The sequence below is a fragment of the Anopheles merus genome, chromosome X (genome assembly GCF_017562075.2).
Source record: "Anopheles merus strain MAF chromosome X, AmerM5.1, whole genome shotgun sequence".
NCBI classification, from domain to species: domain Eukaryota; kingdom Metazoa; phylum Arthropoda; class Insecta; order Diptera; family Culicidae; genus Anopheles; species Anopheles merus.
Window position 1 is genome coordinate 24,199,487 of NC_054081.1, and position 24,419 is coordinate 24,223,905.

The following is a 24,419-nucleotide window of genomic DNA, read 5'->3' on the forward strand; positions in this document are numbered from 1 at the left end:
ACGGCTGGCCCCGATACGATCCATCCGAGCTCCGAGTTGACAAGGACTGGTTGATCCTTCCCGAGAAGTATTCGTCCAGCTGGTCTCGTGATGTCGAAAAAGACTTCCGCGCCGATCAAGACATCAATTCGGCCGATGAAATCGAAGTGAGGGTCCGCAAGAAAGATGTTGTCAGGCAGGTTCCATCCCGTGGTGTCAATCGATGACGATGGAAGATTCCCCGTGACTCTTGGTAGTATGAAGAACTGTAGGTTGGCAAAGTATTGCCCAACCCGCGAGCGAAGTGTCGCTCGGATGCTCTGCTTTGCGGTTGTGTTGGTGGAACTGATTCCTGAGATGCATAGATTGCTTCTCTCCCTTGTTGATTTCATTTGCTGGGCTAGATTTTCAGTGATAAAACAACTCTTACTTCCTGAATCTAGCAGCACTCGTGCGTTGTGTTTGTGGCCTTCATCGTCAACGATTATGACAGTGGCAGTGGCCAGGAGGACTGTCTTATGTTGACCTGATGAAGCACATGTGATCGATTCGACGACCGATGTTGATGCTAACGTGGTCGGAGGATCTCGTTGATCTTCTCCTGATGACGGTATAGTAGGCGAGGGTTGTGGTAAAGAACACAATTGTGTATGATGGCGCTTGTGACAACTCTTACAGGAGCTGGCAGATTTGCAGTCACGTATATGATGACCAGGACGAAGACAATCATAACATAATTTGTGCTGTGTGATGACCTTTTGCTTTGCATTTAAGGATAGTTTTTTAAACTCATCGCACGTGTACACAGGATGGTCTCTGTTGCAACAAGCACAACCCTTGGTGTTTTTGTTCGCCATTGTGGTTGTTGCAAATACACGTTGCTTGGGCGGTTTACCTGATGACGTTGATGGCAACACTTCTAACACTCCTACTCGACGGTACAGAAACGCAACCAAATCACTATACGAATCGATTTTGTTTTCTGCCGAATGTTCTTTCCAGCTTCGTAGTGTTGACGGATCGAGCTGACGGCTAAGCATTTGTATTAGAATTATTAGATTAGATTTAGTATTAGAAGCGTATCCCATTGAGCAGTTGGTTCGCCTAATTGGGTTAATGCATTTACATTGGCTTCGAAATTTTCTATCAGTTTGCGTAGTTCATTTGCACATTCCTTTTTCAGCGCAGCATCTTCACATAATGCTTCCACATGCAACTGCTTCAATCTCTTTGGGTGGTTGTAGTGATTGAGCAACAGATTCCATGCCACGGAATAGTTTTCTTCGCTGATTGGAACGCTTTGTATTAGCTGGAGTGCTGGGCCGGATAGCGATGTACGCAGGAAATACAACTTTTGAACGCCTAAATACAGCTCCGCACTATCGATCATCGCGACAAAGATCGAATTAAAGCTAGACCAATTTTGTGGCTTGCCATCGAAGACGGGAAGCTTCACAACCGGTAGCTTGATGTTAGATGCTGGTACACATGGTTTTTTTTGTCATTTGCTTCAACAGCACTAGCTAAATTAGCTTCAGCATCATAGTACGCTGATTCCACGGTTTGTCGAAGCGCAAGACTCTCCTCTTCATTGCCTTCGTCTAGGGGCAACAGTTCATCTTGCAGGTCAATGAATTTTGCATATTGTTTTTGTAAGTTTTGTTTGCGAATAATTGCCTTTGCTCTTTGCGTTTCTTTGTTATAAGACTTGGAAAATGTATGAATTGCCTGTATAGAGAGTTGCGTGGCCGTTTGCTGGATACGCAGCGACTTTACCTTACGTGCCTCTGCCATTTATTTTGTTTACACTCTCGGAATGACCACAATTCGTTGCTCGAAGAACCAAATGATGATCAATCGTTGATCCGCGATTCGAAGGACCAGAATGTTGGGATAACTCAAGTGATAACACTGGGTTTTTTTGCTGTTGAAAATGTAAAGTTCTTTATTCGCTGCTACTGTATCGCCATGTGGTTTTTGACACCCGCTTCCCGTTTCACCGTCTGTGCGCAAAATGACACTTGAGTTGTTGTGTTTACAAACGGGTTGAGTTCTTATCATTCGCGTTGCGCGAACATTCGCGAACATGGTGTTAGGTGAAACGCTGTGCGATGCTGTGATGCTGCGTCGTTTATCGATAATGATAATGATAATGTTTCGTTGCGCTACGTTGTTCAACGGAATGTTGTTTTTTTGTATCGTTAATTCATTGTCGTTAGTTATGTCCCTGTAATGTTATCGATCGTAGCGGGGCCGTCCAGGACCGTTTTGCGGGAGATCCGAACGAATCTGGTCTGCCTTGATCGGATATGGTTTTATTTATACTCAAAAAAAAGTTTTGAATTCCGTACATTTGGTTGTGGTTTTTGTTTTTTTCTGCTTAAAGCCAACTGTTTAGCTTCTGCTTGGTGTTGGACAAAACTTGGGTTTTGATACTATAGGCCGTTTTATTTTCTGCGGTATGTTTCTATGTGTTTTGGTTTACAATGTGTGCGGTATAGTGTGAGGTGTTTTTGTGTGGAGTGTCACAAAACTGTCTCTTTTTGGTGTTGTGGGTTCTAACGCATATGGTGTTCCTGCCTTTGGCTCTCGGTGTGGCTATCTTTGCTTACGCTGGCTATTGGTGATAAGTTGCTATGCGTTGTGAGTTCACCTACTTTTCCATAAGTGTGTCTCAATCTTCTCATCTGCGAAATGTACAAAAGATGCTAGGGATAAAGGGATAAGTGGATGGTACATGCAACGAACGGCATAATTGCATGCAACCCAACTATGTAAAGAGAAAGACACGGAAATTTCTTCACGTGAAAGTACGGTTCCATTCACTCTCGAGAGTTGCACCCAAAAATGGTCGCATGCAAGAATGCCCTTTAGGATCACCGAGACTTAACAGTCATCATCACACAACTTACCTGGTGCACCATCGTCTTATTTGCACGGCAGCCTCCTTGCGGGCGATTCACATGAGACATCTGCTTGGCTGGAAGAATAGTAAAGTACTTTGCATTCAAATTAGTAAGTTTTCATTGGTTCGATTTTGGTTTTTTTTTTTTTAAATCAGGGAGGAAACCATGCATAGGGACCCGCATCCAGTTGGAGGGCAGCACAGCAGGGACCACCCCCCGGGTACTGTCGGATGCCTTCCGACTAAAACCTCCCCGAGCCTTCACCATTTTTTTGTGCAGAAAAATGGTATAGACGAATCAGGAGATATCGTCTCGGCGCCGCTCTGTGACGTCATGGTTAGAGACGTCTGACGTATGAGCCTTACGACTTTGCACCAAATAGTGTAAGGGCTAATGAGACCCTTACACTTCCGAGTACAAGTCCGCTTCTCCTGCCACTGTATTTATTGACGGATGCACCCTATTAGATCCTCCCAACCTTTGCCAAGTTACATGAAAATCAGTGACTACTTTGCTCGCGTTGCCGTCAGCGCATTAAGGCTTTGGCCTGCTACAGATGGTATGTGCAGGACTGCTCACGGTAGCCCAAAGTAAATCAAAGTAGTCTACTGATTCAAATGCGACTGGGCAACGACAGCAAGAGTTTCATCAAGGGGAAAAGGACGAAAGCAAAGCTGGTAAAAAGGGAAGCAAGAGTGCAGCAAATGCGTTGTCCTTGTGCTTCCGGCGAAAAGCACACTCCGCCTGGTAAAAAATTAAGCGGGTAGACCTATTGGTACTCTTTTTCTTAAGGAATTGCTTAAGCCACCTCCATAAATTTTCCACCGTTTGCGTTTGGACAGTGTCATCATCTGGATTTATAAAATGCGTAGTGTGGTTTACGGTGGCATGCAAATATCCCATATATATATATCAACTCGGAGCGGATTTTATGGTTAAACCGAATCACAGTTTTACGGTTTACATCCGCTTTGATTGCGGCTCTGTCGACGCCTATCTCCATGCTCCAAAAATACAAGAGCATCATTTTTTTTTTGTAGCTAAAGTTTCGACCCAGCGAAAAACGATCCATTTCGCACACTTAAGGAGGCGTTTCGACAGAGCCGCTTCCCACATACCCATCTACATCCGTCAATACATACCCCTACCCGAAGATTCGTCCGGAGATTCATCGGGTCACCGCATCGCCGGCATTCCTGGCTCGGTTTTAGCAGCTTCCACCGCAGTAACCACTCCACAGCATCCTGCGGATCCTCTAGATCCTGCATGAAATTAACAAGCCGAATATGCTCCCTGCAAATATATTAATAAAATGTGTGTGTGAACAATAGCGTATGCGTATTGAAATTTTTGTTATTATTGGTTAAGTCAGCTAAGTTAGTTGATGTGTTAAACATTATGGTTGCATGTCTTTTTGTTTTTATTTCATGTTAGTGTTTTGTTAGCGGAAAATAAAAATATGCCAGGTTCATACTCGAAGTGATTCCTTTCGCATGGCATGCCTGCATCTCGAACAATAATGGTCGTGTGGGGGCAGCCTCTTCGGATGATTATCTTATTTATTAGATGGTTAATTAATTAATATTTTTCATGCGTAACGCCTTTGTTACTTTACTAGCGTATAGTAGTGAATTAGGAAAAATCAAAAACCAATGATACTTACATGCTGTTTCGCAGGCTTTTCGCCGGAATCATAAGGATAAAGTATTTGCTGCACTCTGTGCAGCACTTACTTTTGTTTGAAGCGCTGTTGCTTCCCTTTTCACCAGTTTTGCTTTCGTCCTTTTCCCCTTGATGAAACTCTTGCTGTCGGTGAGTTTGGATTCCAGGCGTTTCGTTAAATCCATCCATCACAAGTGGTCCGATTATAGTCCAGTTTAGTGGTCCAAATGACATTGCGAGGGTCTGTATCGTTGTAGTCCTTCCCATCACTGGTCCGAGTGACATGGCGGGGGTCTGTATAGTTCCAGTTATCTTATAAATCCTTCCAAGAACATCGTTCAAGCAAAGATCTTCTATCTGCCGGCAATGCTGATCACTCAGCCATACACATTGCACTCATTCATTCTTACATTCATGCATACATTCATCCATCACAAACATACAAGCGATGTACATGTAACACATAGACAAACAAGAGGAAATAACATAGGATGCAAAATTGCTGTTGCGTGTGTGTACACGAGGAGTGATTGAATATAGAAACCTTCCGAGTTCATCGGAGTCCCACAGATTTTGCCAACGTGCCATGCAAAACGCCTGTGGGGCCTGCAAGAACTCATGAGGAAGGATAGGCCTATTGTAATGAGTTAGGCGATAGCTACGGTCGCCATATGATGAGCGTACAGCTGTACCTCAAGTACCGTCGCGGTAGGTCAGTTTTTACTGACATGAGCCGAGGTGGAATAACACTTTTGTTCGAAGCGGACTTTTCAACACTTGATCGTCCAGGCGATCATAGAAACCTTTAGGAGGTTTCCCTTACTGGAAACGTTGGAGTTTAGAAGCCTTACCTTGGGTAGGGGGACATAACTAAACTTTTGAAATAAGTTGGAAGGCGAAGTATTAGGAAGCGTAACGTCCTATCTTGGCAGTCCGAACGAATCTGACTTGCCACGGTCGGATTTGGTTTTATTTATACTCAATAAGTTTCGTACATTTGGTTTTGGAATGTGTTTTTGTCCTAATTAAAGGTTATTGATATGAGGTGCAATTTATAGATTATATTGGAGTGAGGTGTCTATGTTTTTACGAAGGTTCTGGAAAGTATAAACTGTTCTAGCTAAAGAACGGGTGCGTTTGTCCATCTTTGCCTACACTGCGCTTTTAGCAATAAGTTGCTATGCGTTCTCTGTTTGTCCACTTTGCTGCAGTAACGCTTGAATTGCTTATGTTGCCCGTTTCGGTTGTTTTTGATAAGTGTGTCACGTCTGTTATTTGTTTAAATGGACGGCCTGAACTCTTCCGGTTGCGGTGCTATCGTATGATCTGATTTGCTGAATGTGTTATAATGAATGTGTAACAATGGTGTGGTTTGGCTTTCTAAAGTGTGTTACAATGTGTCTATAGCTGATAGTGTGTATTATAATAAGTTCTGTATAGCAGATATGCTACATTATCAAAGAAGGACCCTTCTGAAGCTCCCCTTTTGGCCAAATGGTCTGCCTGTACATTTCCTGGTATACCACAATGAGCAGGCAACCATACCAGAGATATGCGAAACGACTTTTCAAACAGTGAGCTTAAAACTTTTACAATTTCTTTCACAAAATGGTCTGGGCTCTTAACAGCCTTCACAGATTTTAATGCTTCAATAGCGCTCAGGCTGTCTGAAAAAATTACATATTGATCCGCAGGGCATGCACTTATCAATAATAAGGCATAAAAAACTGCGGCGAGCTCCGCTACATATGCTGAGCATGGTTGGCGTAATTTAAAGAATGCTTCGGAACACATGTTGTATACACCAAAACCAATGCCCTGCTCTGATGAGGATCCGTCAGTATAAAAATGGTTACTATTAGCATAGCAATGTTTCTCCACAAATTTTCTGGGAATTATCATCCGGCGAAGGTTATCGGGGATACCTTGAATTTCCTCCTTCAATGAGGTATCTACACTTTAAATGGAACTACAGGACTCTGGTAAGCTGGCACTAGTTATACTTTGAGAAGTACTAGGGTGCACCTGTAAGGAAACAAAATCACGATAGACCTTCATAATTTTGCATTTAGAACCTATCTCTTGCAGTGTTTCAAAGTTCTCAATTATCAAAGGATTTGATACTGTAGAGCGGACGAAAAGGCGAAGTGATAGTAGCTCAAAACGTAGCTTTAGCGGCATCACTCCGGACATCACTTCAAATGACATGTTGTGAGTCGACTTCATGCTACCTATCGCGATTCTAAGACAGCGATACTGAATCCTCTCAAGTCGGATTAAATGCAACTTGGCTGCCCAGTGGAAGCATATGCAACCATACTCCAAGACGGACAGCATCGTAGTCTTATATAGGTTAAGGACGTCTTTGGGGTGTGCTCCCCACCAGAGTCCGGTAATCGTTCTGAGAAAATTAATTCTTCTTGTACACTTCTGTACCAGATAGTCAATATGTGTCCTCCATACATTTTTGCTATCAAATCAAACCCCTAGGTATCGAAAAGATCTGGCAATGGATATCTTTTTACCATACAAAAAGATATCGACCTTTGGGTCAACCAAATTCAAGCGTCTATTACTCTCAGTGTTGTAAAAGAAAGAGAATATCAGCTTTTCATTTTTCTCTGGAGAAAACTCGATACCCAGGTTTGTGGCCCACACTTCTAAATTGTTTAGTGTGGTTTGCAAAGGACTTTGAAGGTCGGCGATGTTGTTGCTGGCGACTGATACAACACCGTCGTCCGCCAATTGCCTAAGGCTACAGTCAGGTGCAAGGCAAGTATCTATATCGTTGACATAAACGATACTTGATATAGATAAGTTTGACGTTTGACGTTTAACGTAAAAGTCGCATTCGCATTTCGCTCTGTATATTTTCTTGAAAATCGCGCTGTTTATCACACTATTTTCCGGTTTCTGTATAATCACAGTATTTTAGAACACCGTTCCATTATCGTTCAATAGTGCGTTTATCTCTGCTGACCAAAAAATTCGCGTAAATTTCGTTTTTCGGATCGCATCTGAGTTCGCGCGTCGTAACCGCCATCGCTCTTGTTGCTGCAACGAAAACCTGCACCGCTCCCGTATAATGGCCCGTATTTGCAACGCCTGCACTATGGAAATTGTGGAGGCATCTATCAGCTGCTGCCTGTGCGACTCTCCATTTCACCAGCGCTGCACTTCGGTTCCTGCTGATCTGTTCCTGCGCATTGCGGAATATAAACAATTACACTGGTGCTGTATTGGCTGCAACAACGTATTTATGAATCCGCGCACCAAGTTCGTAAAAGACGCAGCCATGCAATCTGGCTTCCAGGCGGCAATTACAACAGTAGCCGAAAGCATCAAGACCGTTATGGAGCCATTGACTAACGAAATCAAAACTGGGTTTGCACGGATGAGCCAACTTGATCTAAAAACTCCACGTAGCAGTCACCCTCCCGCAAAAATTCGTCGCATAAATCGGTCAAAACGTTTGTTCTCGGAAGTCGCTACTGACAACCGTACGTTGTTTACATTTGGCGCCAGACCCATCAACACCCAAAACAATAACAACCAGAACCAACATAATAAGCCGATCGATGATATGTATCGCAAAAATCGAGCTCCACCCATGATCACAGGCACAAACAAAGATACAACTACATTTCTGATTAAAATAGTCCCCGCTCAGTCTACGGTGCAGAAGTGCGCATTGTATATTTCCCGGTTCGCTCCAGATACATCCAGTCACCAAATAGAGTAAATGGTCTAACATGCTTTGACCATTGAGGATGTCACTGCATATTGCCTTGTACGACAAGGCACAAACACAGCAACACTTCCATTTCTATCATTTAAGGTGTTTGTGCCTCTTACTCAACGTGAAAGGGCTCTTTCCCCCGATACTTGGCCGCTTGGTCTATCGGTGCGTGAATTTGTCGACTACCGAGCTCAACAACCAGGTGCAAATTTTCGTCTACCGCCAATGAGACTTTCAACACCCACAACCCTATCTACAGCGCAGGATATTCGATCACCACAGCTGTTGGATCACACAATACTTTCAGCACACACTCCACGCACTTCACCCACACCGCAAACCCACTAATTATCAACACCGATAAACAATTCACACACATCACGCACACTCGCACGCTCGCTAATCAGCTCTACACCGCATATGAGCCAAATAACGCCGAAACAACTTTTGTTGATAATTTACGCACTCACCTGATGATTGTTCCTCCAACAACAAACAACTTTACCACCACTGAAGCAGTCTGTAGTAACGGCATCTCGTGTAGGCTACTTAACGATCGTGAACCCAACACTACGCAACTTCAGCAGCACTATTGCTACAGTACAGATCCTACACTCACACAAACGCACGACGGTCATGTCATTCCTGCAGGGGTTGCCTCCTTATTATTTACTGATTATTATTTACTGACGATTTGTTATTTTTATATCAAAATGTAAGAGGACTAAAAACTAAATGTCATGAGGTATTCGATTATGTTTCTACTACTCATTACGACGTCATTATCCTGACTGAAACATGGTTGGACTCCTCTATTAACTCGTCACAGTTGTTTCCGGACCATTATATCGTCTTCAGAAAGGACCGTAATGACAGAAATAGTAGGAAAACCAAAGGTGGTGGGGTTCTCATAGCTGTCGCCTCACATTTGCGAGTACTCTTATGTTCTACATCAGACACTGTCGAGCAACTTTGGTTAAAGATTTACAGCATTAAGAAAACGTATGTTATCGGCGCAATGTATGTTCCTCCTGACATGACAAATAACACGTCGGTTATTCACACAATCTGTTCAACTATTGACGACGTAGCGTGTAAAGCTAATGAAATGTGTTTGTTATTCGGGGACTTCAATTTGTCAAACCTGAATTGGATACCCGATGAAACAAATCCACTTATGCTCCAAGTTGACTACGAATGCTCGAGGATCACGGACAACTGTCGCCTTCTTCTTGATTGTATGAATAGCAACGGACTATACCAGATTAACAAAATTCATAATGCGTCGAATAACTACCTCGATTTGATCTTTGTATGCGACGATACCCTGCAACAATGCTCTTCACCGGCAATAACACCCTTCCCCATAGTTGCTATTGATGGCTATCATCCGCCTATAGAGCTATGCTGCCGAACGGCTTAGCCAAAGCAGAACATCACACAACATCACATCAAGAATCAGGCATGCTCGACTACAGTCGCACAAACTTCTTGATTCTAAATGATCTACTGCAATCCTCTGACTGGTCATTCCTTGATGGAAACCCGGACGTAAACCATGCACTCGATATGTTCAATCGGAAATTTACGGTACATTTATCTGCCTGCTGCCCTATAAAACGCCCACGACAGGGTCCACCGTGGGGTAATGCTCAATTACGCCGTTTAAAACGAAACAAATCTTCCTGCTATCGGTTTTACCAAAACAATGGAACTCAACAATCGAGATTGCGGTTCATCGCAGCACACAATGTATATAGAAGCTATAATAGACAACTACACTCTCGTTTTTTGATTCGTATACAGTTCAGCTTAAGAAGAAAACCGAAAAAATTTTGGAGGTATGTCGACACAAAACGGAAAAACAGCTCCTTGCCAGCTATAGTTTCCTTTAATGGAACAACTTCGTGTACCAAAGAGGAAACCTGCAATTTATTTGCCGATCGTTTCATGAGCTCGTTTGCCACTGAAGCTCCTGGCTTCTCATTGGATGCTGCTCTCAACAACGTGCCCTCCGACGCTGTCGATGTTAATGTGCGTGACATAAACATCTCCAGAGATTCTGTGCTAAAGGCGCTCAAGCAGGTCAAACCATCCTACAACCCTGGACCTGATGGTTTTCCAACCGCAGTTCTTGCCAAATGTAGCGAAGTTTTGGCCGGACCTCTGGCTCGTATCTTCACACTCTCGCTCAATCAGCGTATGTTTCCAGGAGCATGGAAATCGTCCTACATGTTTCCTGTGCATAAAAAGGGGGATAAGAGCTTAGTGGAAAACTACCGTGGTATTACTACTTTGCCTGCAGGTGCTAAGGTTTTTGAAGTCGTCGTCCAGAACTCGCTCTTGAACTGTTGCCGCTCGCTGATATCAACACGCCAACACGGGTTCTTCCCTCGCCGCAGTGTGACCACTAATTTGGTGGAGTTTGTATCTCACTGCCATGCTGCATTCGCTTCGGGAGCCCAGATGGATGTCATCTATACCGACCTTAAGGCTGCCTTTGATCGGGTGAATCATCGCTTGCTGTTGGCGAAGCTTGCTCGTCTTGGAATCTCTATCCCTTTAGTTGAGTGGTTCGAATCTTATCTCACCAATCGTCGATATCGCGTGAAAGTTGAATGTATGACATCTAGGGAATTCGTGAGTTGTTCAGGCGTGCCACAGGGTAGTAACCTTGGACCTTTGCTGTTTTCTCTATTTTTCAATGACGTTACTACTGTAGTAAGGGAATCTGAATGTTTATTGTATGCGGACGATCTTAGACTTTTTTTTCCTGTGAGGTGTTTTGGTGATTGTCTTGTCCTGCAAGCATCGATCGACTCTTTTTCTGACTGGTGTCTGAACAACGACCTACAAATTTCTGTTGATAAATGTTTGTCCATGTCGTTTCACCGTTCTAATTGTCCAATAGTGTTTAACTACTGCATCTCCGGTACACAATTACAACGACACAGTGCAGTAAAAGACTTAGGAGTTACCCTTGACCGTAAACTTGACTTTCATGTGCACCATAACGAACTTATTGATAGAGCGAACAGAATGCTAGGATTTATACGCAGGCAGTCGAGAGAATTCTCCGACCCACATTGTCTTGTCGCACTCTACAAATCACTAGTCAGATCCATCTTAGAATACTCCTCAGTAGTTTGGTGCCCATCGTCGTCGTTATGGTCGAATAAGATTGAGTCAGTGCAGAAAAAATTCACCCGTTTGGTCTTACGGTTCACACCCTGGCGTAACGTAGCAGCAAGACCTAGTTATCATGCCCGGTGTTTAATTTTTGGACTCGAGTCTCTCGCTACTCGTCGCGAAACGGCGCAAATCTTGTTTATGAAAAAAATCATCCTAGGAGAGATAGATTCACCGGACCTTTTAGCTAGAGTTAATTTCCACGTACCTGCTCGTATTTTAAGAAACTTTAGGCTACTAAGAGTTGACCAAACTAGACGTGCATATAGCGATAATGAACCTTTGACTGCGATGGCTTTTAGATTTAATGCACATTATGACTCTTTTGACTGGAATTCCCTAAGTTAACCTGTTTTCTTGCTGTGATACTCTGTGTTATTTATTTTGTGCTGATGTTACATTGTACCGTGATGCTTTATGTTATTATAAGTTTAGTTTATAAGATCAGTGATAAGGCCAATGATGGCCAATCACTTAACATTTACAAATAAACAATAAACAATAAAAATTGTACAGCAAGGGGCTCAAACAGGACCCTTGTGGTAGTTCATAGTAACTGACTCTCCGAATTTTCATGTGACCATTGTCGAAATTCATTGCCTTTTCCGAAAGGAGGTTGAATAAGACGTTATTCAGTCTTGGAGTTAAACCCGCAGATTCTAACTTTTGACACAGAACATTGACTGATACTGAGTCAAAAGCCCCCTTGATGTCAAGAAATACAGAAATCATTTCTGTACGAGAATGAGCCATCTCGATGTCGGATACAAGCAGCGCCAAGCTATTGTTGATACCCCTGCCTTTGCGAAAGCCAAATTGGGTACTTGACAAAAGGTCTTTGGATTCGAGCCAATTGTCCAGTCTAAAAAGAATCATTTCTCAAATAGTTTTCGCAAGCAAGATAACATTGCTATCTGTCGGTAAGAATTATAGTCTGATGCCGGTTTGCCAGGTTTCAACAAGGTGACTACTTTCACTTCTCTCCACTCCAACAGGACGGTGTTAAGCTCCAATATAATGTTGAATAATCCCAACAGCCGTTTCCTCGCCAGATCCGGCAGATTGTGGAGCAATTTGTTCCGAATCAGATCCAGTCCTGGAGACGAATTATTGCTGGAGTACAGAGTAAGCGATAGCTCAACCATTGTAAAAGGTGAATCCATTTGCGGATCACTCCCATGAGCACTCTGTTGAAATGGTGGTGCTTGAGCGAAATCAGGGCAGACTTTTTGTGCAAATGGCTCTAGCCATGCCCCAGAAACCTTTTCGCTCTCGTTTGTTGCTTTGCTGTTGCGCATCATTTTCGCCATACTCTGAAGCTCCGTTAGCGAAGTGGATGGCTTGAGGTTTTTGACATACCTCGGCCAGTATGTTCTGTTTTTTGCTTTAAGCAAGTTTTTGCACCTACGCTCCAGGCCTCTATAATGGATGTATAGATCCATGGAACCGATGTCTCTATACCTGGCAAAAGCCTTCCGCTTCGCTGAGAATGCCGCTTTGCAATGCGCGTCCCACCAAGGAGTGGGTGGTCTTTTAAAAATCCTTGCCTGGGGGGCGGCCTCGTTTGGGCACCGATTTATCGCCATAACGAGATTTGTATACTCCTCATTTACGGAGAAACTGGGCTCTACGCGGTTTAGCAAAGCGGTCATTTGGTCGCCGTATTTCGTCCAGTCGATGTTCCTCGTTAGGTCACAATTAACGGGGACTTGATCGAATGTGCGACTCCTCTTGATAATCGAGATCTTTATTGGCAGATGGTCGCTGCCAAGCGGGTCTTGGATTACCTACCACATAGAATCCAGCCCTAAAGACGATGAACAAAGAGATAGGTCTATTGCGCTGGGTCGTACCATAGGTGAAGGCACCCTAGTTGCTTCGCCAGAGTTTAAAATCGTCAAACTGTATGTGTCGCAGATATCCCTAATAATTGGTGCACGATTATCGTCATGCGTGCAACCCCAATCTGATCCATGGGCGTTAAAGTCGACCAGGATGAAAAACGGTTTTGGTAGTACCGTTACTAGGGTTTCAAGATCCTTGTTGATCTTCTTTGGGTCCAGATTGGCTCCCGGTGGGATATAAATTGAAGCAATAGAAACGTCAAGATCCCCTAGCTTTGTCTGTATAGCGACGAATTCCATTCCCTCAGGTATGGGAAGGGGTATTCTGTAGAAGCTGTGACTACTTCGAATACCAATTAACACTCCCCCACCACGCGTATCATTAGCTGGATCATGTCGATCTTGACGAATAATATTATATCCCGGGAAGGTAATATTTTTATCGGGTGAGAGCCAAGTTTCGCTTAGGGCAAATGCGTTACAATTGTGGTGGCCTATCAATACTTTAAAAGAGTCAATTTTTCCCAAAAAACTTCTGCAGTTCCACTGTAGTATAGTGGTCATTGGAGGCATTAATCATCCAAACGAACCATCATACTGAGACAAGGCCATTTTGATAACCACTGTCTGACCATTTCTCTTAGGAAAGGAAATGCCAGGGTATCAACCCGGAAAGAGGTTCCGGGAGGGAAAGGGAGTCAAGGAGAGAATGTAAATTTCTGACAGGCTTGGGATGGATGGCCTGGAGAAAGATCTGGTTCACTAGGGAACGCCAGATTGCTGGGATTGGAAGGGTTACGGGAACGTGGATGGGTGCGAGCGTCACGGGGCGGTTTGGAGCCCTGGAGTTGGCGTGTTGCCGCGTTGTCGTGACATCGAGGTGCCTTTTTGGGGGAAGCTTTAACAATTTTTTTAAGGTCTTTTCGTTTAGAATTCGTGATGTACACAATCTTTTTATTCCATTTAATGGTGCCAGATTGGGCAACGGTTCATTACCCTCCAATAGGGAAAGGTTATCAAACGGATTCACACTTGAGGTCGACTTCAAAACATCGGCGTACGATCCTCTTGTATTCTGAAAGACGGCCCATTTGTGTTCTGATTGTTTTTTACGGTACACAGAACACAACGACATTTCGTGCCATTCTTGTTTGCAGTGAATGCATTTCTGGGTTTCGGCCTTGCATTCGGATGTTGAATGCGATCCCTTGCATTTGCCACACTTCACGGAGTTTGTGCAGTAAGGCTCGGAATGTCCAATCTGGCTACATTTTGTGCAGCATGCTATTTTTTGCACAAACGGCCGACGGATGGGCACTCTGAGTCCTTCAAGGTACAGCGTGTTGCCGCTCGAAGGACTACGAGCGGACATCATCGGGTTTGCTGACGACGTGGCCTTCACATTTTTGGGAAGGACCACGGAACAGGTCAGCGCGTTAGCAACGGCTAACCTGGAGAGGATCGAGCGGTGGTTGCAAGGAGTCGGTTTGGAACTTGCCCACCAAAAGACCGGGTTCATGATCTTTTGTACCCATCATGTCCCGCAGCTCGCAGAGCTACAAGCGGGCGGTCACTCGATCCAATCCACGGAAACGCTGAAATACCTGGGAGTGGACCTCTGCCGCAAACAGCACCACAGCCGGCATCTGGAGAGGGTGGTCAATAAGGCTTCACGGATTACGAATGCCTTGACCTGCCTGATGCCGAATAAGCGTGGTCCTAAGAGCCGCAGTAGGAGACAGCTCGTAAACGTCGGCAACAGTATCATCCGATACGGAGTTGCCACCTGGGGGCGATGGGTCTTAGATAAGGAGACCCATCGCAAATCGGTCCAAAGGGCGCATCGACCGGGGGCTCTCCGAGTCGCCAGCGCCTTCCAGACCGTATCCTATGATGCCGCTTGCGTTGTCGCCAACACCACCCCGTTAGTCCTCCTCATGCAGGAGGATATCCGCTGCCACGACGAAAAGGTAGCGAGTGGTGGCGTTCAATCGGACATACGGAAGCGACAACGGGAGGAAACGATGAGGCGCTGGCAGGACCAGTGGACAACGGGTGCAGGGCAACCAGGAGCACCAGGATTGAAGACGAGGAGACTGATCCCAGACATTAATCTCTGGGTCAGCCGCAAGCATGGGGAAGTCGACTTTTTCCTCACCCAGCTTCTCACGGGGCACGGGTTCTTGCGCTCCTATTTCGTCGAGAAAGGCATCCTGGATGGCTCGCCCAACTGCCCCGAATGTGGGGACGCCGTGGAAGACGTGGAACACGTGCTGTTCCACTGTCCACGGTTCGATCGGATCCGGAACGAGATGCAGCAGCGGTGCCATTCCCGAGTAACAATGGATAACATTGTCTCGGAAATGTGCGCCCGCAGCGATACGTGGGAGGCCGTCCGCGCCGCCGCCAGGACAATCTTCTCCACTCTCCAAGCGAGATGGGATGTCGAGCGTCCACCAACGGCAAGGCGACGCAGGCGGGCCAGACGGCGGGCGAGGGACGCAAATGGCGGTCCTTCAGGCCCTGCGGCACGGCAACAACCCGTGCCACAAGGGCCACCGTAAGTTGGAAAGTTACTCATCTTTCTTCTCTTTTCGTTTCTTTCCAGCTTTCTTTTTCTCTTCTCTCTTCTATTTTCAGCTGTTTCTATCTCTTTTCTGTTTTCTTGTTTCCTCTATCCAAATTTCATTTCAGGAGAACTGCCTTACGTGCTTGGAGTGGTGACCAACGATGCAGACCCCCCATTGCCCACCCGAAGTGTGGGCGATAGGATCACAGGGACCGCGTCGCACCACGGAAAGCAGCGTAATAAGCAGCATCAGCAGACCAGATCGCCGCAGAAGATGCGTCGTGAGCCAGGGTGCAACCGCACACACGACTCCGCATGAAGTAATACGCACCACAGCGTACCGGCCGGGTTGGGTAAGTCGGAGAGGGGGATGGAATATGCTCACTCTTCGTTAACAAAAAAAAAAAAAAAAAAAAAAAAAAAAAAAAAAAAAAAAAAAGGTACAGCGTGTTTGGCAGGACTATACCCTCGAAGGTGATCCGGAGTGAAGAAGTCTCACGGAACACCTTCTTTCCATCAACCGCACTTGAAGCGTAAACCTTTTTCGCTTCAAGGACCTTTACCCGAGGGGAGGATTAGTGTAGAAAAGCTCCTTGTCCGTACTTTAGGATATCCTCTAAGGGGTAATCTAAGTCATCTATAACACCGATGACTTCCACCAATCCACCGGGTATATATACCGATAATCCTCCGTATAAGACGGATCGGCCGCTATAGCATTGGCTTGCATCCGGTCCTTTGCGGTGACACGTAGCTTATTTGGACGCGGGCGAAAGATGTCTAAGACACCAGGGTATTTTTTATATATCGATGCCATAATTGCTCTTACATCGAGCTGCTTATTTTTCGGCATGAAAAATACATCATGTATCCCGTTATAAGATGCGGGATACGTTCGAAATCTGGGACTCCCTTTCAACGATTGAACCGAATCACGGGACGTTGAAGGTAAGGGCTCATTATTAGCCTTTTTTTTGCATTCTGTCCTGGTTCAGAACTTTTTCGCTTCACTGTAGTAAAGCCATCCTCCGATTCATCATAGGCTCCGCCTCCATGAGAGATTCGGAGCGAGAGAAAGAAAGCCAACTGTGTGACGAGGAAGGATAGGTTAACAAGAGAGGATCACTTACCACAAATAGACACACGGGAGCGAGAGTGCACGACGAACGAGCGCTACGCACCTGTCCGACGAATGCGCTTTACATTCACAAACCTACACTACAGTACACACACAGCGTGTATACACGAACTGCACACAACTCTACGCACTACACACTGTACGCACTATACACTAAGCACAGAAAGCTTCCCGATTGTTCTCACACGAATTCCTTTGCAGTGCGTATGGTCGAGGTAAGTGGCCTGTTGTCCGGCACAAATTCCATCCACTTGAAGCGCGTATCGATCACGTCTGATTCGCTTCGTGGTTGGGAACAGAATGAATCATAGACCCGTTATTAATGAAACATTCAGAGAGAGCACACAGCTTGTTTTTAATATTTAAAACGAATTGAACATTGTAGTACAAATTGTATTGTACAATCACAAATCAAACGCAAGAAAGCACGCTGCATCAATGGGTTGAAGGTACAGGTTTTAAGCATCATGTTTCACACACTCGAACGTTACAGCACTTCCGGTTTTCTGGACGTTTTGTTCACTGTCCTGCCTGCTACCTTATCTGTCGCCGGTCGTTCCCGCTAGCAATAGCTGGTGCGGGAAAAGCCGTTCCAGAGTTAGTCGAATTATCCGTCTTCGATTCCTCCTTGACCGGTGTTGCGATGTATAAAGCTTGCACCTCCGTGTTGGCCGTGTTATGGTTGCTACCGAACGCTTCGTCTTACCCTTGAGGCTGTCTTTTAGGAACCTTCCCTCGCTTCCTTCTTGTCGCATTCGCGGTGTTCGGCACGAGTTTCATCCGATAGTACGGTCGTAGTAACCTTTTCCGCACTTTGCGATTTTTTCCTCCAGCACCGGGGAGGGGGGACGGAGGGACATGCGTAAAGCGATGGACTTGGGGCTGCATTGACGTCGTTGGCTTCTTCAGGCCACAGTTGATTGAGCACGATGATTCAGGTCGTTGTGAACGCCAACAAACGAACAGTCCAAGTGCGAAAACCAGTACCAGCGCTGCCTACGACGGCCTGCAGGTTCCAGTTTCCGGTACGGGATTGCGGGCAGTGCTGCAAAATGTGATGAGTATCACGAGTATTTCACCAACAAAAACAATGAACATTTCCGTGGTAGCATTATGCTCATTGCTGATAGTCAATAACAGTGCGTCATGACATGCTAAACACGACATGTGAATTCTTGATTCCAACGCGATACTCTGACTGACAAGCTTAGCTTAATGCCGACGCACGCATTATCATGATTTTTTCTGGCTGTGAACAGTGCTGCCAAATGCCACTGTTTCAATCATCAACACTCATGACTGAAACGAAGCTCAAATCAGATCACGTACACAACTGAGATGATCAGTGACTATACTCAAACAGTTGGAGGATCTATCACATGCTTGGTGACATTTGATACGTACCCAACTGTTGGTAACTCACTTGGTCACGACATTTTGTCGACGATTATCACGACATTCTTGGAATATACTTGGCGTGTGGTCCCAAGCAACAAAATGAGCATGCTTTCTCCCTCTATCTGTTTTGATTGTATGTCGGGTCAAACAGAGCGAGAAAACATGCTCATTTTGTTTCTTGGAACCACTCGCATGCAAAGCATATCTCCCGTGACCATCGTGATGATCACCGACTGAAAATGTCGCGACCAAGTGATTGAACACGAGTTGGTTGCACACAATGTCACCAAGCATGCGATGGTCGCACCAACTGTTTGAGGCTCGCCTCTGATCTTCGCAGTAGAGCTCGTGACGCTGAGATGATTTTGTTTCAGCCAGAATCTGTCATGACTATGTTAGTGACATTTTGCAAAATTGATCACAGCAAAAAAAAAGTCGTGATATAGTGACTGACCAAGCGATGGTCGCAAACATGTCATCAGCATGTATTAGTCACAGCAATCGTTCTGAGTATCAGCTCTGATTATCACAATTGAGTACATGAAGCTGATATGGATTTTGTTTCAGCCATATTTTTTCATGACACTGATAGTGACATTTTGCAGCACTGATTGCGGGTTAGTCATCGCTCTGTGTCCAGCGGTGTCGATGTTACCCGATCCGTCGATGCGGATCCAGGTTTGCACCGAAATCGGCATCGGATTCTCGTACTGGTTGATGATGTACTGGGTGTCAAGTTGCAGAACAAATAAGTTAACTTCGGGCAGGCTTGATCGACGAAATCACTCGTGGACACTCTACCGGCGCGTGGAACAGAACTCATTATGCATGACGGTACCGGCGCCGAACATCATCAATATCGTTATTGGCCATCGCGCGAAGCAGGATACAGGTAGCGTCATCTTTGCCCGTTCCACTGTACACCATTATGGCCAGTTTGCGTGAAAATTATCCATTCCCCACGACGTCGGTGGATGACGCGATGCATTAGTCATGCGTGTCTGCAAAACCACAAACCATTAAACAATATTTATCACGACTAGTTTAGGAAGCTTGTATTTCTTACCAAGATGAGCAGTGTGAACATAGTATTCTATGAGTGAACTCGTATTCCTTCTGAATTTCCCCCATTAATTCCTTTGCTTTTATAGTTCATGGTTTCGATCTAAGCTACAATTATTTCTTGTATACAATATTCTTTAATCTCTTAAGTTCATGCTAAACGTGTTCATGATGGTATTGCTATCATGATAATCAGGTGTATCGAATCGTATATTACACCTCCTCCGTAAAGAAATGAAAAGTATGAATGTAATGAATACTTTTCATGCTTTTATCAATCTGTTTTTATGCACTATTGATTGTTTCCTTGTAACTCTGTTTTTTATTACACAGTTTGGTTCTTGTATTCTTACAACGGTAAACGGTCCTATATATTCTGGGTGTAGCTTTTTTATATTTTCATTTTTCAAGTAAACTAACTCTCCTATGCTAACATATATTGGGTTGATACTTTGACTTAATGTTTTTAGTCTTTTATTTTTTTCTACAATTAATTTTTGTCTTTCCATTTGAATTTTTCTCGTAGTTTCATATATAACCTATACTGTCCTATATGTCGTCCTGTATAATTTTCATGGTAACTTTTGATAATTTTATTAATTTCCTGTTCAGTCTGGATTCCTCTTGGTGGATCGAACACAATTATTTCGAAACCGAAAATGGCTTTATCTGCTATTTCCTTTATGGTTTCATACTTGAAGTATTTGAACAAATCATCTTCATTTGAGATAGCTAACTTGTCTCTGTAAAAACTTCTTGCTATTTGACAAACTTTTAGAAGGGCAAATTCTAAGCTTTGACTTCCATTTTGATAGTTGTCGAAATCAAGAGGGATTGTGAGATGATGAAGTTGCTTATTGTAGTTATTATTGCATACCTTCATGCCAATTTCTTTATTCTTAACTTCTGTGTTAATTTTTATTATTTTGTTTACTTCTGATGGTCTGTCTGTTTTCCTTACTACTGGTTTTACTGTTTCTGATTTATCTTGCTTTATTTTTATTTGAATTTTGTCATTTTTTGAGTTAGTCTGAATCATTGCCCTTGTATTTACTTATAGAATTGATTTTGCTTTAAATTCTTTAAAGTTTGTGTCTTTTACGGTTGGGATTAATGTTTTAAGTTAATTTCAATACCATCATTAACACGTTTAGCATGAACTTAAGAGATTAAAGAATATTGTATACAAGAAATAATTGTAGCTTAGATCGAAACCATGAACTATAAAAGGAAAGGATTAAATGGGGGAAATTCAGAAAGAATAAGAGTTCACTCATAGAATACTAAGTTCACACAAACACTATGAAAGCGGATTTCTTAATTTAGGATTAATTTTTTAAACAAATTATACTTCGAAACATACAATTAATGTTCACATAAATCACATAATATAGAATTAGTAGTATAACGGATACTATGATAATTAAACAAGGATTCATGAAATTGCGCATTAGTCCAAAAGGACGTAGGGGAAAATAGATGCAGTACAACTACATATACAGAAATGATGAATAGGATAAGTCGCATGATTACGTTTTATAAAACATAGTATTTATTAAATAAAATACAGAATTTCCCATCAATTTATAGCAAAATATTATAGGCAGATAAGCATAAGTCTTCTGCACATATGGTGCACAATTAAAATAGGTAGTATTAGAAGTTAGGTAAGAAATAATAAGAAATTCATGCAATTGCGCAGTAGATTACGTGTAGGACTAAATTAGTATTAAAAGGACATCCGGCGAGAGACAGACGCGCTTAAGTTAGATCACGTTAAAAATATAAAGTGCCAAGTGCTGCCCAAAAATAAAAGTAGTGCTGCCCGAAAATAAAAGTTAAAGTAAAAGTTAGTGAAAGTGTTTCTCTATAATTAATACATAGAGATGTCCGAAAGACGAACCCCACAATAGTGGACAACCTCGTCGATAAGGTGAGAAGGTTACCACCAGTCAGAGCTTAAAGGCTTGATACCTTGGCGAACTTCGGCAAGGCAGTATGCAAGTTGTGCGCCACAATAAAAGCGTCCGTCTAGAAGATTTAACTGCAACGTTACGTTGCTTAGGGGTTATTTGAAAATTACCAGCCGAGAGACGCCTGGAATGGGCACGCTATAAGGTGAAGTTCCGAGGTAGACCATAAAAGAATTCGGCAAGTGGTTTACCGAAGTCGCAGTGGCCGCGAGTACCGAGGTTAACCCGTTCGATAAATACCCGCAACACACCGAAACGACGCGACCACAACCGGCGCGCCGACCACCCACTAACCACCACCACCTAAACGTTCACCGTACCGCTACATGCGCGCTTTGCCACGATACATGTCGCACACTCGTAGATTGCGCAAGGTTTCACGAGCTAATGATCCAGGAACGTCGAGTTTACATTAACGAACATCGTCGGTGCTATATATGTCTCGGAACCTACCGAGGCCCTGTTTCGTCCGATCTCCTTGCGGAATAGACGGATGCCAGGCGAAACGCGACCAACTGCTTCACATTAAATGTGACACGTTGAATGTGATCCGGAACGTCGAGTTTACATTAACGAACATCTGTCGGTGCATATATGTCTCGGAACCTACCGAGGCCCTGTTTCGTCCGATCTCTTGCGGAATAGACGGATGCCAGGCGAAACGCGACCAACTGCTTCACGTTGAATGTGACACTACACAACGCAGCGGCAGCACACAACACGCACTGAACACTCACGTTAGCACTAAACCGAATTAACTCTTTCGTTACATACCTATCACGATATACGGCGGGAGAAGGATGTCAACACTTACGCTTTCTTAGACGAAGACTCTTCGGCGACGTTTAATGATCGAAGGTTGATCGATGAACTTGGCATTGAGGGCATTACACATCCATTGTGCCTGAGATGGACTGGTGACACTTCACACGAGGAGGCCAATTCTTAATGGTGTCGCTGCGGAATCAGGCGTCTACAGGGGAGCTCCAACATACGATCTTCAAAAGGTCCACACAGTGAATGAGTTATCACTTCCAGCACAGAAGACGCTACCGCTCGAGGAACTGACCCAGAAATATTCACACCTAAGGGGCCTGCCGATAGCTTCTTATGCTGGAGTGAAGCCACGAATCCTGATCGGTATGGACAATATCCACCTGGGAAAACTGTCACGATGCGCTGAAGGGAGCTTTGACGAACCAATCGCCGCAAAGACGAAACTTGGATGGACTGTGTTTGGTCCATGTGCTACACCGACAACCGTAAGTAGAACCACGTACTAATAACTTCCACTTATGTATCTGTAATGAGAATGGGGGGGGAAGCATTAACACAGCGTTGAAGAATATTTTTCGTTGGATTCTATGGGAATCAATACTCCCCGTAAACTGCTTTTCCAAGGAAGAGGAGAGAGCAATTACTATGCTCAGTTCCGATACACGTTATTACACGGTCGGTACGAAACAGGATTGTTGTGGAAGTACGACAACGTACGCCTCCCCTGTAATCGAGAATGGCTCTCCGTCGTCATGCGTGCCTGAAAAGAGGATGAGCAAGAATTCAGTGTTAGAGACTGCGATAAATGCCAAAATGCGAGAGTACATCGAGAAGGATACATTCGGCTGATGCCGGAGCGAGAACTAGCAGAGAGAGAAGGAAAGGAACTGGTATTTGCCAATTTTCCCCGTCTACAATCCGAACAAGCCCGGTAAACTTAGGATGGTATTTGACGCTGCTGCGCAGGTACACGGAGTAAGCTAAAAACGTTTTTGCTAATTGGACCATATCAGCTAACTAGTTTTTTTTTATTAAACAATACATTAGAAGGTTCTTTCTACTATTATCCTATCAAAGCTTTAAGTTCATGTTTATCCGATACCTCAAATATCTGTTTTTGTTTCTATAAGTTCTATATAGGGTAAATGTACCTATAATGGTGCTAGTACCAATAGTGGTGGTATTGCACTAAAATGTGGTTCATAGGCAAAATTTAAAGTAATTAAGTTTTTTACGTTAGTGTGAAATGTTCTTTAGCCTTTACAAGGGTTTTTAAAGTTAAATGGGGCCATTCCGTTTCTTAGTGACCGAAAAATCCATATTTTTTTAAATATGTCAACATTTTTCCAAAATCCTTAGGATTTCATAACGATACTCATATTTTTGTTAACGTTCTAAAGACCACATAACAACGCAATCATTAGTTTTTTAACATAATTGTTATCAAATGATATTGTTTTATTCAAATTCATTGCTGTTGACCATATTATTATGTTTAAGTGTGTTTTACGATAGTGCCATTATAGGTACACAACACACAGCATGTTCCTAAAGTGGTTATAGTTATAAAATCAATAAAAACAGGTCGTTTTAGATTTTTTTTCGAGAATATGTTGACATTTCGTACTGTTTTCACTAAAATAAGCAACAAAGATGAGTTTTCTGTTAGTAATTTACCTAACAAATGCCGAAATTCGCTTATTCTACTGAGTTGAAAAATCGACTTCCAATCAAGCAAACTCTTCTGGGTATGGGTTGAGACAGGTGTGATGCAGTACTTTAGTCAAGAGTTTCATACGATCATATTTATACATTTTTACGATCAATTACGAAAGATATCATTATTATCGCAGTAAACCTTGCTATTAACACGAAAACAGCTTCAAACTAAGTTATATTGATATTCTTCTTCTTCTTGGCCTGCTCAATGACACGTCCCGTAGACATGGCCAGGTCGCCAATTCGTTTCCAGGAAACTCGGTCCTGGGCTGCAGTCCCTCCAACCACGGTTGCATCCGATCCTCCGACAGGTGCGACTCCACCTGAATCCAGCCAGCGAGCTCGCTGTGCTCCTCTACGCCTCGTGCCGAACGTTCGCTGACGAGCACCTTCCTGGTGGGGCATGAGTCCGGCCTCCCATCATCACGTGCCCCAGCCAGCGTATCCTTCCGGCTTTGATGACC

The 24,419-nt window shown here is 43.8% G+C and overlaps 1 protein-coding gene across 1 annotated transcript; it reads right to left on the reverse strand.

Moving 5' to 3' along the window:
• Positions 1 to 2,336: 2,336 nt before the first annotated feature.
• Positions 2,337 to 22,362, reverse strand: LOC121596333. The gene is made up of 5 exons (XM_041921223.1): positions 22,274 to 22,362; positions 4,549 to 4,841; positions 4,028 to 4,178; positions 2,892 to 2,978; positions 2,337 to 2,687 (listed from the first exon to the last, which is right to left on the reverse strand). Exons 2-5 carry the CDS (start codon positions 4,830 to 4,832, stop codon positions 2,538 to 2,540), a joined length of 672 nt encoding a protein of 223 aa, XP_041777157.1. The 5' UTR covers positions 4,833 to 4,841; positions 22,274 to 22,362; the 3' UTR covers positions 2,337 to 2,537.
• Between the last annotated feature and the right edge of the window lie 2,057 nt (positions 22,363 to 24,419).

Bases quoted from the DNA above. Each gene is read 5' to 3' on its own strand.
- LOC121596333 (XM_041921223.1), bottom strand. From the start codon at position 4,832: ATGTCACTCGGACCAGTGATGGGAAGGACTACAACGATACAGACCCTC. The intron at 4,179-4,548 runs GTAAGTATCATT...ATATATTTGCAG, and splicing joins AAAAGCCTGCGAAACAGCAT to GGAGCATATTCGGCTTGTTA. The intron at 2,979-4,027 runs GTATGTATTGAC...TTGAATGCAAAG, and splicing joins GGACGAATCTTCGGGTAGGG to TACTTTACTATTCTTCCAGC.